The 15,043-nt window shown below is 44.8% G+C and overlaps 2 protein-coding genes across 5 annotated transcripts in view; one reads left to right on the plus strand and one right to left on the minus strand.

Annotated features, from left to right (window-relative positions):
* Window positions 1-1,374, plus strand: part of exoc2 (exocyst complex component 2) — a 44,107-nt gene extending 42,733 nt beyond the window's left edge. For 3 of the 4 annotated variants that reach the window (XM_046390918.1, XM_046390916.1, XM_046390919.1), the window contains exons 25-28: window positions 39-161; window positions 388-449; window positions 781-840; window positions 929-1,374. In XM_046390918.1, the coding sequence (XP_046246874.1) occupies window positions 39-161; window positions 388-449; window positions 781-840; window positions 929-1,022 (339 nt within the window). In that variant the 3' untranslated portion in view covers window positions 1,023-1,374. The remainder of the gene's footprint in view (window positions 1-38; window positions 162-387; window positions 450-780; window positions 841-928) is intronic. The other variant, XM_046390920.1, reaches the window with a different exon arrangement.
* A 3,511-nt stretch (window positions 1,375-4,885) lies between these two features.
* LOC124060232 (interferon regulatory factor 4-like) lies at window positions 4,886-14,483 on the minus strand. The gene is made up of 9 exons (XM_046390921.1): window positions 14,130-14,483; window positions 13,717-13,916; window positions 12,812-12,998; window positions 12,468-12,544; window positions 11,716-11,854; window positions 11,518-11,619; window positions 10,181-10,558; window positions 8,620-8,732; window positions 4,886-7,026 (listed from the first exon to the last, which is right to left on the minus strand). Exons 2-9 carry the CDS (start codon window positions 13,912-13,914, stop codon window positions 6,865-6,867), a joined length of 1,356 nt encoding a protein of 451 aa, XP_046246877.1. The 5' UTR covers window positions 13,915-13,916; window positions 14,130-14,483; the 3' UTR covers window positions 4,886-6,864.
* Between the last annotated feature and the right edge of the window lie 560 nt (window positions 14,484-15,043).

Raw genomic sequence — 15,043 nt, forward strand, 5'->3', positions numbered from 1 at the left:
AGTGTGTGTGTGTTTTTTGTCTCCTCTGTCTGTCTCAGGTCTTCACGGTCTCTAAGGATCTCGTTCCTTGGGTTTTGTCTAAAATCGTTGAGTCTGTTGCAGATGAGATGTGTCGTCTTATGCAGTGTGTGTCGTCCTTCAGCAAGAATGGAGCCCTGCAGGTACACGCTGACACACACACACACACACACACTGACACACACAGAGAGTGTCACAGTTTGTCACTCCTAGTCAGACCCTGACTCATAAGTCGACCCCCAGGCTTGTCGGGGATTTACCTTTCATTTCTCATAAAGACATATTTCAGTTCAAGCTCCCAACTGCTGACAGTTGATGATGTTCATTTTGTTTAATGTGCCCCACCCCACCTCCCCGCTTCGTCCCCAGGCCCGCCTCGAGCTCTGCGCTCTGAAAGACGCCATAGCCGCATACCTAAACTCTGAAAGCAAGTAAGTGCAGCACACACATTCAACATCTTGGCACAGACGGGAACTCGCGTTTGTGCCCAGTGATTTATGGTAGCGAATGTCACAAGCGTAAATCTTCGCAGTCGCACATCCCTCACTACAATCCCTATTTATGTTACTCGGTGAGTTCTGGAAAGGAAGTGAAAGTAATCTGGTTCTGCTGTGTGCACGCACTGCGGCATGTGTGTGTGCATACATGTGTGTGTTCAGGTGGTCGGGCCTGGAAACGCACGCAGACTCACCCTGAGCTGCGTTTTCCGCTTTCCAGTGTTAATAAACGTGTGTTTTCTAACCGAACGTCTCTCGTTTCCAGTGCCAGCTTCAAACTGGCGTTGGACGCCCTTCCTCAGCTGCACAGCGGAGCCGATAAGAAGTGAGTGTCACTCCGGGCCGCGTTACTCGTCATGATTCAGAGGGTCATTTCTCATGATTCCTGACTTTGTTTTTGTCTCTCCTTCCAGGTTATTAGAAGAGCTGTTGAACAAGTTTAAAAGCAGCATGCAGCTCCAGCTCACCTGCTTCCAGCCCGCCTGCGTCCAGCCTGTAAAGAGATAAACTCTCTCACACTACACTGCACTGTCTTGTGTTTATCTGCGTGCCATCAGCTAAAGAACTTAATCTTTTCAGTTATCGCTTGCACCAGTGGCACTTTCAGTTCACTAGATTGGAGACAAATGTCTGTTCATCTAATCTCAGAGACATTTAATGAGTTGATTTCATTGTTACTGTGTAGGACTGTCCCAGTGGTGGTGGTTATGCTAATCACACGCGGCCACTCATGCAGCTGACAGACAATGTGCGAATGGCTCGTTTCAAGAAAGATGTGGGTCAGCAGCGCTGAGCTTAGACTGAAGTAATGTGTCCTCACAATGTGTTTCACTGCACCCAATAAACTCAGAAAACCTGCCGTTTGAGCTTTGGTGTTTTCATTTGGTTGTTTCGGCGACACAAAACAGTTTCAACTCGATGTGTCGTTTCTTCAGGTGCTTCTGACCGTGTCTCTGAACCAGCACGCCCGTCTTCAGTGTGACACTGCGTGGGCTGTTCTGGCACACTATGAGCCTTTACTGCAGCTGACTGCTGAGGTGTGTACAGGAGAGTATAAGCAGACGTAATGCATCAAAAGCCCCGTCAGTCAACCTCTGATTTATTGCACAGAACATGTATGCTGTGGGGTGTTGCAGTCTTAGTCCCAAAGGTTCGTTTATATCAGGAAGTTCTAATTCAGGTGCTGAATGTGCAAAGAAGTAGAACCTGCATGTTAGACCAATGCAGCCCTGAGTGCACCACACTAAGCAGATTAATACGTCCTCATGCGCACAGAGAGAGTCGCTCTGAGTCAGAGAAAGAACATTAAAGTGTCTGCACATGCTCCCTGAGTCTTCAAACAAGCGGACCGTTTCGCAGACCGTTGGTGTGTGTGCGGCTTCCTCCATTCATCTCTGGAGCTGCAGCTCAGCGCTTCACTCATGCTGTCTGTCTGTCGAGTCAGAGTCTGGCTCTCTGGGAGGGGAGCTGGTTCAGGGTGTAGGCAGGGTGGGGCCGCTGTAGGCCGTTATTGAGGCAGGCACACTGAACGGGCTGTACTTGACTTCCACAGGACGATGGTGACGACAGAAAGTGTGATTACGGTGTAGGGTGTAGGTAAAGCGTACGGTTGTAGGTCTGAGACAAGACACGCCCACAGCCTGCTATGAGAAACACTGACAAGGCGCGAGGGGTTATCTGAGGACAGCCTGAACGTACATGTCAGTCGTCTGCTACAGTTTGTATTCACAAACCTTTGCACTGTCTGTCTGTTTCCCATCTGCGTTTAGGGGAAAGCCATGCAGTGCAGGCAAGAGTTGTTTTGATTCTCTGAGTTCTAAACTTAGCTCTCTGCCCTCCCACGGATTCATTCACAAAATAAGTTCAAAGCCCGAAGCCTTATCCGCTCTCTGTTTACAGTAACAGAGGTGAGAAGGGGGAGTTTTTCTTTGTTTTGTTTTTTTTTGGTTTGTTTCTTATTCGCGTGTATTTCTGTTCCATTCAGGAGATGTGATGACAAGACCTGCAAAAACACTTTCAGGCTTTGATGTGACACCCTGAGTGGGTAATTAAAAAAGGATGGAGAGATGTGACGCATCGAGGCGATTCGATGGCGCTCACGGCTGAACACACGTGTCCGCAGGCTTGTCCTTTAACCCTGAACGTTCATAAGCACAGTGATAAGCAGATGTTTTTCCAGATGTTTTTGGTTGTTGTTCTCACTGCTGTATTGTCACACATACAGAACACTTTCAAGGTGTTCTTACTTTACGTGACTGTGGCCATCCTGTACCGCTTCACTACACCTCAGAGGTAGATGTTGTACTTTTTTGTGCCTTTTGCCTGACAGCTTTAGCTAAAGGGGCAGTTCACTCTGAAATCAAAGCTACATATTTTGCTTGTTACCTGTCGTGATTTCAGGAGATGTCAGCCTTCTCTTCAGTGTGATGGAACTGGATGGTGTGGTATCTCCTTCCAGATATCATCAGGATAACCCACACAGCTTGTTGTGAGCAGGAACGGTTTTCTTTCCGTATCACCGCAGAGAAAGAAACGTGCATCTGCTCGTGCTCGTGTCAGGGCAGGATGGAGGCGAGATACACACACACACACGCACACACACACACGCTCACGCGCTGCCTTCTGGGCCATACGGTGTAGTTGGGCAAACAGTTTTTGGATTTTGGGTTGAACTCTGCGTGTTTATAAAACTCTTTAGCTGCAAAATTGCCACAAGGCTGAAAACATGAAGGCCCTGCTGTGGATTAAAGCGACCAACAGTCAAAGGAGCTCAAACATCTACAGCAGTACATCAGTTCAAAGATATCCGACAGGGAACATTGTACTGCACTATGAGTACTTGTCATACTTTAAGTACATTTTGTTGATAATGCTGTGGAACGCAGTACTCTTACTTGTAGTGGAATATTTTCAGTGTGGTGTTGGTACTGAAGTTAAGGATCTGAGTTCTTCACTTAACACTTAAATCTTATAACTACATCAAAGTCTATGATAAAACATTTATCAAATGTTTTAAAAAACTGTTTCCCTTTTAGCCATCAGGCGTAATAACATTAGTCAAGTGTGATCATTTTGACGATCGGTTATTGCTCGGTTATGAATGGATAACAGCTGACGTCCAGCCTGCAGGTTTCCCCCTTTTTGAATTTTACAAAAACATGTTTTTTCACCCAAAGTCACAGGTGACATTCAAGGCCCACCTGCTGCAGAAAAACTGTAAGGCGTCTGATAATGTTCCACCAAAACGTGTTACCTGTCTCCTGATTTCAGTTCAGCTCTTTTTGGGTTTTTGGGTCTTTAAACCATGTCAAACGTTCCACAAACGTTCCACGGTAACCTTTAAACTTTCAGCTTTTTAACACAAATGTGCTTTAGTGAGTTAAAAATGTTAAGCTATCTTTGTCAGCTGAAGTCTACAGAAGTTTAATGGCAGTAAGTCCGGTGTCACTCTGTTTTCAAAGGATAAAGTTGGTGATATTGTGTGTTTTAATCCTTCTCTGAATACTTCCTGTCTCACCTGCTCTCAGCTCCAAGCCCGTTGGTTCCTACTCAACAGATAAATCTTTCAGAATGGCTCAAAACAAAAAACTTCATAGTGTCATGTTTTTAAAAAATGGCCTCTCTCTCTCTGTTTTTATCAGATGTTGCTCAAACAGGAGGAAATGGTGCATTAGTTGGGGACTATTTTCATCTGCGGATTAATCCACATTTGGTGCTGTCGTGTGTGGCTGCCCAGGTGTCAGGTGTATCACCTGACTTACCCTTAAACTTCCAGTGTATTTGCTCTTTTTTTTCTAGTGCATATTGAAAAAATGTTTATTGTAACGCTGATATAATTAGATAATTGATGATTTTTTGTCTAATTGCAGATAAAATAGATTAATTAAAAAAATCTATTATTGTATTTGTATTTTGCATTGATAATCTCAATCTGCAAATTGAATGAAGTGGTCAGATAAATGTAGTGGAGTAAAAAGTGCAGTATTTGTCTCTAGAGTGTAGTGGGGTGCAAGCGTGAAGCAGCAGAAAATTAAAATACTTAAGTAAAGTACAAGTACCTCAGAATTGTACCGTGCATTGCTCACTGGTTGTTCTACACTTTTTATTTTTATTTTAACTGAAAATATCAGCTATCGGTCTCCTTACTGATAGTCGGTGTCAGCTTTGAAATAAAAGCATATTGATCAATCCATAATCGATGACTTGATCGTCGAAAGATTAATCAATAGCAACTTCAGTAATCAGTCAGTTAGTCAATAACAAAACAATATAGTCAGTAATAAAAGGAGAGAAAAGCTTAACAAATTTGACGTCAGGAGTTGTGAGTTCTGTTCGTTAACATGCTGATTAAAGCCATGATGAGCAAAGCTGCAGCTCTGATGTGACTGATTTCAAAGTGTGTGAGCAGGCAGCATCAGGCTGTGACTTTCAAAGTAAAACCACCGAATTGTTTGTCACACACAATCTTATCGAGCCGTGACATCTTCCTCGCTCTTCCTGTAAATAATTCTGCGGCGGGTGACAAATGTATTTGTGGGTTTTTTGTGATGTTTTCCATGGAAGTGGAAACAGACTTGAATCTGTCAGCAGAAGCCAGGAAGACTTTCTCCCCAGCTCGGCTCGGAAAACGTGGCCGACCTCTTCCTCTCTCTCTCTCCTCCCCTCGTGATGTCAGCACACTGTTTGTGATAATGAAGTGTTTGATTAACCAGCCTCATCCTGTATGTGAACCGCACTTCCTGTTCAGACACACACACACACACACACACACACACGGCTGACATTACCCGTGGAGCTCACACAGTGAACAACAGAGGTTGTCTCTCTTTGCACTTCACCTTTTTATTGTTTTATTCAGAACAGAAATGTGCTCGTTTGTTCAAGGCAAAAAAAACAAAACAAAAAAAACCCTCAAAACTCAGTCCAAGTCTGATTCAACGTTAAAATGTAAAATCTTATCATGCAATACAAAAAGTGAATTAAACAAGCTTATGTAAAATTAGCTCCCTGAGAGTTTCACACGCAGACACAGAACTTCAGTCATCGTTTGTTCAGTGGTGTTGATAGCATCTCGTGGCAACAAAATCATTCAGAGGAAGAGTTAAATGACAAAATCCATACCACTCACACATCTTTACAGCTAATATGAGGCTACGTAGCTTAGCATAAAGGCTACAATGAGAACAGCTCACCTGGCTTATTCCACATGTAAATAACCTGCAGGGTTTTGCACAGATTAAACAACTGACCGAAATGACACTTTTAAGGTTTAGGGATTAGTTTTGTGCCAGTCTACTTCCTGGTAGCTGGAGGAGTCTTCAGCAAATTATCAGCATGGCTAAGCAAAAGTCAGGCTCGCAAACCCTCCAAAAATGTTGTCTTGTCATTGTGCTTCAGTATAACGAGCTAAACTCAGCTTCAGAGGGGCTCGCGGGAAGATTCTGTCACCTTTAGAGGGGAGCTAACCAGGCTAGCTGTGTCACCCCCAACCAGAGCTTTCCCAGATTTCAGCCGCTCCACTCAAACTGCTCGCCACTCGCTCCAAAAACAGAAAAAAGCTGTTGTTTTTTAGAAATTTGTAGCTTAACCGCTTGCCAGAAAAATTTGGCTACTTTAAACGCGTCATCTCATTTAAAAACTCAGCACAACTCGTACAAAATATTTCTTTTTAAAGCTGATAAAAACAGATCACAGATTATTAATTGAGAATTTTTCTTTTTTATTAAACCAACAAGTTTAAACAATGAAAATGTTTTCTCTGTACTCTCCTCCTTCTGTCTTGTGTCTTTGCCCTTTCTTTCTCAAACCCTCCCACGAAATGAACAATAAATTTATAAAACAAAACCCTGAATGAATCACCGAAGTATCACAACTTCAGGTCCAGGATGAATTTTATGCTAAGCCTTTATGCTAAGCTACGCTAACCATCTGCTGGCTCCAGCCCCACATTTGCAGTACAAACTTGAAAAAGGCATCAGTTTTCTTGGCGATTCTCTGCGAGGGTTAGAAAGAAAGTAAATGAGCATATCCCTGAAAATGTCTTTGGCGAAATTCCCTTCACAACTTATTACAGTACAATCACCTAAGCTGTCAGTTCTCTTTATATAGTCAGCTATGAAAATATTTATGCTACCCTAAAAATACAGCAAGGAAGAAAAACAACACTACAACTTTGGTTCCAGCCACACACACACAAGCACACACACACACACACACACACACACACACACTAAATGTCCATCACTCAATGTTCAACACTGTCCAGGTTTGTCCTCAGAGTTTCCTGCTCTGCTGTGTGAAGGCTGCCGGTACACCTCGAAGTTTTCAACAGTCACTTAAAACAGCGAGGTCACTCCTGCAGGCTGCTGCTGTGGTGGTGTGTGATGGCCCTCTGGAAGTCCTCAGAGGGGTTTATGTGGTCCGGGACTCCTGGGTGCTCGTAGCTGCGGAGGTAGTGGCCGCTCATCTGCTGGGTGTAGAACAGGAGCTGCCTGGCGAGCAGCGGCTCCACCTGAAACACCAGGAGGTCAGACGGGGTCAGTGAGAAGCTCAGATCAGTATCAGAACATCACAACTAATATTTGAAAGCATATTTAAAGTGAAAGTTGAAATATAGGATTTGAAAATGTATTGAAAGTCTGCCTTTTTCTCTTAACTTTAGAAGTGCTTCATGAATTTCAGGTTTTTGACAAGCTTCACTCGAAGGTCCATTAACTGGAGAAAGTATGAACCTCCAGAAAGTGGATCACGTGAAACTCTTTCTGGACTCGTCCAGCAGAGGTCCGACACTCTTGTTTCGGCGCTTGAACTCTGCTCTTACGGCTTTTTAAAAAGGAGAAGATCTGAAACGGGAGCTGTGGAAGGTAAACCTGCCGTGCGGTCAAAGAAACCCTCTGAATAAAAAGTCCACATCTCAGATTTTTTTTATATCAGTCTGGTGTTGTGTTCACTGACAGCTGATTCCCTGTTCAGAAAAACTAACGCCAACTCTGGACTTTCTAGACTGGATCAAGCAGCCAAGTGCGGTGTGGTCGTCGGTTCGAGGTCGACCTGCACAAACAAAAACTCTTAAATCTGCATTAGCGCTGCAACTGGTGACTGATGCTGAATAAGTTTTAGGCTGTAAAATTCTGCAAACAAAAGACAAGTAATGGCCCAAGTTGTTGGCGTTGAATTGTGATGTGACCAGCACACAAGAACAAAAACATATCCAGTTTACAATTAAAAAAGACAAAGAAAAGCAGCACAGTCTCCCCTCTGTGTTGACTGAAGGTGCTGCTGATCGTCACGGCAGGTCAAATGCCTGATTTTAAACAAACTTGATGTGCTGAGCGGCCCAACATTTGGATATGCTGCGTCTGACCCGTGGAGCCGGGAATGGAAATGTGTGGAGAGCCGAATCAAAGCTTCGGTGTGCAGACGGGAAATGTTTTGCTTTCACTGCAGACTGCGTTGCTCTGTGCATTGCTGTGTCAGTCGCGTGAGTGACGTGGATGAACGGGAATAAACGGATTAATAAATTTAGAAAACAAAAGAAGCTCTCATATTGGAAGACGTTATTTGTTCTTTTCAATATGGGAAATGAAAAGGTCTGACTGAGAGCAAACCAAACAGGAATCCGTTGACACAAACAATGACGTCAAACATTCAGTGTCATTAACAGGCCGCAACAGTAAAAACTGTTTGAACCTCCCCTTTTTTATCTGTTTTCAGGCTTTCAGAACTTCCTGGCTTGAAACGGTGTCAGAAATCCCGTTATCTAAAGGCTGAAAGAGCAGATCAGATCACTGAAAAGAGTCGATCTCGTGGGTGATGAATCAGTTTGGAAAACAGAATCACTGCAACACTCCCTCAGAAACTGAACTTAAAGTCACGAAACACAGCAAACATTATGACTGGGATGAAGTTCTGACAGACTTTCAACTCTTATGTTTTAACTTTCAAATCCTATTTCTCACTTTTCAAACCACACTTCCAGCTTTCAAGGCTCAGCTTTCAACCCAGTGAATATTACGTTCAAAGTGCGAGGAGAAACGAGGTGGGGCTAATCAAAGTGCCGTTCAGCATGAGCGTTTTGTAGTAGTTTTATAGTAATGACAGTCACCTGGACAGTGAGGGTCCGTCTTTGTCTCTGCGGGTCCAGATACTCGTCTCCAAAATTCAGCTGGACCTGGAAACGAGGGGGCGGCCGACCGTGGAAACCGCAACTCTGGATCTCTGCAAGTTAGGAAGGAGACAAGATCAAGTCACTGTTAGCTTTGATATCCAAAATACTTCTTGACTGGTGAAATTCAAATGAATTCAGAAGAAATTCACCTGAAGTGGCATGACCTTTGGGATGATTCGAATGGAAAGTCCTGGTCACACCAAGTATGCAAATACAATTAGCTGTCAGACACAGCTGGGACTGTCTTAGCATGTGGGCGGACATGATGTGGCAGTGAAGAGTCATGTGACTGTTGCCTCATCATGAACTACTACCCAAACTGTTTGTCTGCCACAGTTATTAGGTGTTATTGGCATTTCAGGGTATAAGTTGTGTTCTTTGATGGTGTGAAGACAAAGTGGCTTACAGTAAATGAGCAGCAGTTTTTCTCAAACATGGCTGAGTCACTTGAGCATCACTTTTAATGAGTTCAGGTCTGCTGCTGGTTTGCTGTATTTTTATCTCCGGTTTGCACCTCTCATGTATTACCAGTATGTTCAAGTCACAGAGCTAAGCATCCAATTTTCTGAGGGGTAACAGGAACCAAACTTTATAGAATCCTAAAAGAATCGTCCAATCATCAGGGAGAAAACAAATATTCAGTGTGCTGCACAATAAGAAACATTTATATTCGTTTCTGAAGCAGCAACTCATTTTCCAGAATAGCAAGAAATGTTTGTGTTTTACGAAAAGAGGAAAATAATTGCCTTTCCAGCTGCTGGCTACATTTGCAATATGGGAAATGGGTTAAAAATCAGGTTTACTGTGCAATGTGAAATATACACAGATGGTCAGGAGTGTCTTTGAGGAGATGAACGTCTCCGCTTCCTCCGACTGAACAAAAATCAAGCCAAAACATCCCTGATACGAGTGCTGCCATCTTGTTGTGGTGACATCATTTGGAGCCAGAGTCTGTGCAGTAGTGATCGGGAGGTGGAGCTGCAGTATTGAGTTCCCACCCATCTTTGGGAAAAAAATCTATGCGACTTTGAGTTTTGAGTTTGGCCTGCTAACAGGCTAACTGGGCTAACTGCTAACATGGTAGGGGAGGAGTTTATGAACTGTACTGTAGCCAGCCACCAGGGGGGCGATGTAGATGTTTTGGCTTCACTCTTGGGGAGCTCTCATGTCGTCCATCTTTGTTTTACAGCCGGTGGTAATTTTAAAACCTGAGAGGCACAGCCTCAGGATAGCTTAGGCTTAGCTAAATGAGGGTACATTTGTTCTGTGTTATAGAATAATCAGACAATATGTTGACTAATCTGTTGTAGAGCTGGATACTGGACCTTCCCTGCTTACCAACTGAAATGTGTCCAAATCATCCAGTCATATTTGCAGATTTTTAACTCATTACTTGATCAGACTTCCTGATCATAGTGAAAAACGGTACAGAAACAAATCCTCAGACAAACTGATCATGAAGTTAATCGTTACTTGTGGCCCTGTTCTGCTCTCTCACCTGTAAGGTAGTCCTGAGTGTGGAGGAGTTTACAGTTGACCTCTCTCTCCAGTTTGTTGGGCTTGTCTCCATACTGGGACAGTCCGCCATGCCAGTACACTCTGCTCTGACACAGCCTCCGAGCGTAGAGTCCGTCTGGGCCCATCCACAGCAACACTCCCCTGTCCAGGGAGGACGAGGGACTGGAGGGACACTCGTCTGCCCTCCTCTGGGCTGGGAGACTTTCCACAGGCAGAGGGATCACCTCAGGACCTCCAGGCTGCAGGTAGTGCTTCTCCTCTGGGGAGCACGGAGTGATGTGGCACCCCTCCGGACTGGATGTGGTCACCTCCCTCACCAGGCTGTCTCGGAAATATACGGACACATGCAGGCGGAAGTCTGATTGGAGGAGAAGAGGACGTGGGTCGAGGTCAGTGAACGTGTTTTCTGATGCTTTAAATGTCAACAAGAAGGAGGAGAAGAGGAAGAATATGTGCTGCAAAAATCTGGGTCAGAGGTCAAGCTATGAAACCTTAAACTTTAATTTCAGTTCCTCCATCACTCCAGTCAGTTAGAATCACTAACAGGCACCATGTCTGCAGTATCGCCTTCAACATTTAGACCTTAAACTGAAGTTACTGAAGTTAAAATTCTTGTACGTTCTTAATGTCAAAACACAGTTTCATTAAAGCTAAAATAATTCAATTCTGGCCACTAGGGGGCAGTAAATAATCAAATCTCCAGGATTCGGTGCTGATACGATGGCACTGAGGTTTCATATTTATATAACTTTGATCAAGCCCCGAATTAAAAAATCTGGACTGTCATGTGTACAGGCCGAGCAGGAACAGGCGCCATCTTTGCGTCTGGTATCTAGTTCTATTTATAGCTCTGTGGTGCTGAGCAGGAGGCGTCTGGTGGGCGTAACGAAACGCCGGCCTACAGGGTTGATGCGAGCAGTGGTTCTGAATCATAAAAGAAATGTAAGAATCAGAAATATTGACGGCTCATTTTTTTTCTTTAACCTGACTTACAGTGCGCTCATCAGTGGAGCTTGTCAAAACATTCTGCAGTTGTGTTAACCTTCAGGTTTTCCCAAATATCAGAGCAGTTGTGCACCGATTAGTGTTTAAGCTGCAGTTTACAAGTTCATCTCAAATCTGCGTCTTCATCTGCATTTGAACAAAGCACAGGCTTGTCTGGCCGTACATGTTGGATATTAAGATATTTCCATCGTGGAAATACAGACCTCAACTATCTTTAACACTGAAATCACATCTAATGCTCAGTTGAGGATGTACTCCCACTGATTTCTCTGCGTGAGGACAAAAAAAAGTGAAATGAAAGTGCTTGTTTACCTGAGAGCGCCTCTGCAGATCTGATGCTGGCGTCCATTGTAAACGGCGAGGGCTGGCTATCGGCGGGGCCGTACGAGTAAATGGAGGCTCTGAGCTGGTAGCCTGCACACACAGAGGAGCAGACGAGAGCTCAGCACAAGCACAGGAAAACAACACTGACGCTTGCTCAGGCTTGTGTGCGAGCAGTGAGTACCGTACCGTTCTCCATGGACGGGCCCTGCCACGGCAGGCTGCGGGGAGGACAGGGACACTGAGAGAAGGGCAGCTCGGGCAGGGGGGTCGGCTCCTGACAGTAATCCCTCCAGCTGCATTCTGATGTGGCCATGTATGGTGATATCTGCACAGCACAACAACATGCAAATCACGCCTGGGCTTTTTAATTTGAAGGCATCACAACAGCATTAAATGGTGACAAATTCTCAAGCCTAAAAAGTATACTTTCACTGTGAATTATAAGTTAACATGTAATATTTTTGTTTGTAAATTGTAAAAAAAAAAAATCTATAAAATAAGGGAAATGCTGCAGGAAACTTAGATTGACAAAAATATTATTTTAATAATAAATAAGAAGTTAAAGCCATCACTTTGGCAGCTGCTTAAAAATGTGGATGTTTGCATTGCGTTGGTGGAAATGAAACTTGACAAAAGCATCTCTAAACTCCTGCTTATGCACGCACACAACATGCAGGCTAACAGTCTGATCATGTGGTTTTTACATGATTTGTCCTTTTAACTTGGACAACACAGACTCGTTCCTGCTCCTGTCTGACGCTTTTCTTAGAATCGCAGCATTTCCAACAGCACTTGAAGTCAGCATCAGTGGGCCTGTGGGATGCGGCTCGTAAAGCCTGGTCTATCTCAGGTCTGTCATTCATCCACTCTTTCTGTTTCACATTGAGCCTCCCTCAGCCCTTCGCTGTCGCCCTCATTTCCATGTGTATGAAAATCACCTGACTCTGCAGGGCAGGATAGGAGGAGTGCACCTGATAAGTCATTGGACTCAGAGGACTGTCTTCCTGTCGGGGTCCTAAAGGCAGGACAGAAGAGAACAGAATCTGAGCAAAGGAACTCCAGACGCAGAAAAAGTTCACGACACCATGAAGCGTGACCTTCACTGGTGGTTTTTTCTGCTCTGAGGAGTCCGTAACCTTAATCAGTCACCAAATGTGTGTTCAGAGAATTTCCACAGCCAGTTTACGGTAATGACAGCTGATGAAAGCAGCTGCATTAAAACACACATGTCAGAAATGTGTGAAGTGTGTGTGTGTGTGTGTGTGTGTGATGTGGGACTGACTTTTCTTGGCGCCCTCGGGGACGATGCGGTACACTTTGTACGGGTCTGAGATGTCCAGCTGGCTTCTCTCCACGAGCTCCTCGAAGTCGTTGCTCTTGTTGAGGGCGCAGCGGAGGCGCGTCTTCCAGGTCGGCGGGTCCGGCTTGTCGATCCCCTCCCGAAACTTGCCTTTAAAGAGCGCCCAAGCCTGCACACAAGTCACCAGTAAAACCTCCAATTACAAAAAAACCCCGAAAGAACACCTGCTCAAGCCTGAAGAGATGACGACACAACCAGCTCTCCAAACCGGACCGATCCGAGCCTGCAGAGGCGAGATTTTACTGCACATGTCCGCCCAAGAAAAGAGACGTTTATCGTAGGCTTTAAATGTACAACTGAAGCAGTTAGTCGATTAACTGAGTGCATGAACATAAAATTAATCAACATTTTTCAGTGTGAAGATTTCCTTTTTTTCTTGTTTTGTGTAATAATAAACCGATGATCTGTTGGTTTAGACTAAAGGTGGATTTTATAAAAGTCATTTTTGGCTCTGGGAATATTTTAAACTTTTTTCTGACATTTAATAGACCAAACCTAGTCAAGCAGACGAGTCGGCAGACTAATCGATAGGCTGATGAAAATAATCACACACATTTCATACACGGCGGTGCAAAGTAGTTTAGACAACACACATGCGACACACAGCAAAAGGACTTAACACTGAACAGGAAAAGGTTTATGATCAGGTCATTCCTTTAGCACACGTTCTCCTTTGTGCAAAGCGCCGTGATGAAATTTAAATTGTCTCAATTCTGTCACTTTGTGAGATTATTCTGTCACTTCGTGCACCCGTTTTCTTACTTTTATTCTGAAAGTCACATGTTTGAGTTCGGCTGGATGAGCCCCGGAGGATGCGGGTGTTTTACCTTGAAAAGCGCGGCATCCTCATCCCGGTTGTAGTCCTGCTTCCCGGCGTGTTTCCACGGTATCCTGAAGATGGTCTTCTCGTCGTTCTCCCACACCAGTCCGGGATATTTGCCGCAGTCCACCTGCTCGATGAGCCACTGGCGCAGCTTTCCGTTCCCGCTGCTCCCGGAGCCTCCGTAATCCAAGTCTGGGTTCATCTCTGGCCAAACAGACGCATGCGACAAGTCCGCTGTTAGCTCCTGTAATGCACCGTAATGTGCTGCTATGTGTTTTGAAAGTAGCGTGAGTTTAGCAGAGAAGTGTAAGTTGAGTAAAAGTCACTAAGGGTTAAGCCCCCAGCCACCCCCCGGTCTCCCACGCACACTAGCGTGGCCTTAATGTGCGCTCTGGGAGCGCGTCGAACCAGCCTTACCTGCGAAACTCGAAACCCGTCAAGTTTTGAAATCAATCAGTCTCAGAAAGCCCTCATCATTACGGCGGGCCCGCTTAAATCCTCCAGCCTATAGCGAGCAGCGGGAGGGCGGAGACTCGCCGCGGGATGCTGAGGAGGACGCACCTGCTGCTGCTGCTGCCGCCCGCCCGCTCCGCTCCTGCGAAGCTTATCAGCGCGCACGCAGCGGCAGATCTCCAGTAAGACAACGGGGGAAACCCTGTCGGCGTCAGTCAGAAGCGCCACACACCCGCACATGTGGAAAATCATGGGACGGAGACGAAAACAATTCTTTGAAACGATAAAGCTTTACGAAAAGCAGCTACAAAGTTGTCCTGCAGTGACAGCGACGCACAAAACATCAGTCTGCTCCCAATGGAAGATGATCGCAGCGACAAGAAGAGCCTGACAGATTCTTATAAACTCAGAGTCACTACGTTCGGCAACGTGGTGGCTTCCCAGAGCCAAAAGAGGCAGGAACTTTAAAGACGTTTTACACAAAAGACAAAGCTCATTTTAAAGCTCTAAGCTGCTTATTTACAGCATCCAAATCGTGTCCTGCAACCAGGACTGCACAGAGTGGGCTTTCTGACAGGAAGACACTCGTACGCGTTCATTTTAAAACTTTCTGTTGGTTCCGTTTTATGAAATCTCTTCAAATATCCAACATGTAGCGGATTAGCTTTATTTTTCACAGTGTGAGGACGGCACACACGAGTGACTCTTTGCACAGAAAGTCAGTCGCTTCGGGGAGCATTTTGCAGTATGTGGTTTCAGTTTTAGTCCTGCACTGGAAAAGGTTTGGTATTAACAACAACAAGGCATATAAAGTCTTAACCTGTCGTCGGTAACTTCAGCAGTACTGCTGGAATACAAAGTACAAGAAGTACAAATCC

The sequence above is a fragment of the Scatophagus argus genome, chromosome 6 (assembly GCF_020382885.2).
Source record: "Scatophagus argus isolate fScaArg1 chromosome 6, fScaArg1.pri, whole genome shotgun sequence".
Lineage (NCBI taxonomy): Eukaryota > Metazoa > Chordata > Actinopteri > Scatophagidae > Scatophagus > Scatophagus argus.

Bases quoted from the DNA above. Each gene is read 5' to 3' on its own strand.
- LOC124060232 (XM_046390921.1), bottom strand. From the start codon at position 13,914: ATGAACCCAGACTTGGATTACGGAGGCTCCGGGAGCAGCGGGAACGGA. The intron at 12,999-13,716 runs GTAAAACACCCG...ACTTGTGTGCAG, and splicing joins AGGATGCCGCGCTTTTCAAG to GCTTGGGCGCTCTTTAAAGG. The intron at 10,559-11,517 runs GTAAACAAGCAC...TCCTCCAATCAG, and splicing joins ATCTGCAGAGGCGCTCTCAG to ACTTCCGCCTGCATGTGTCC.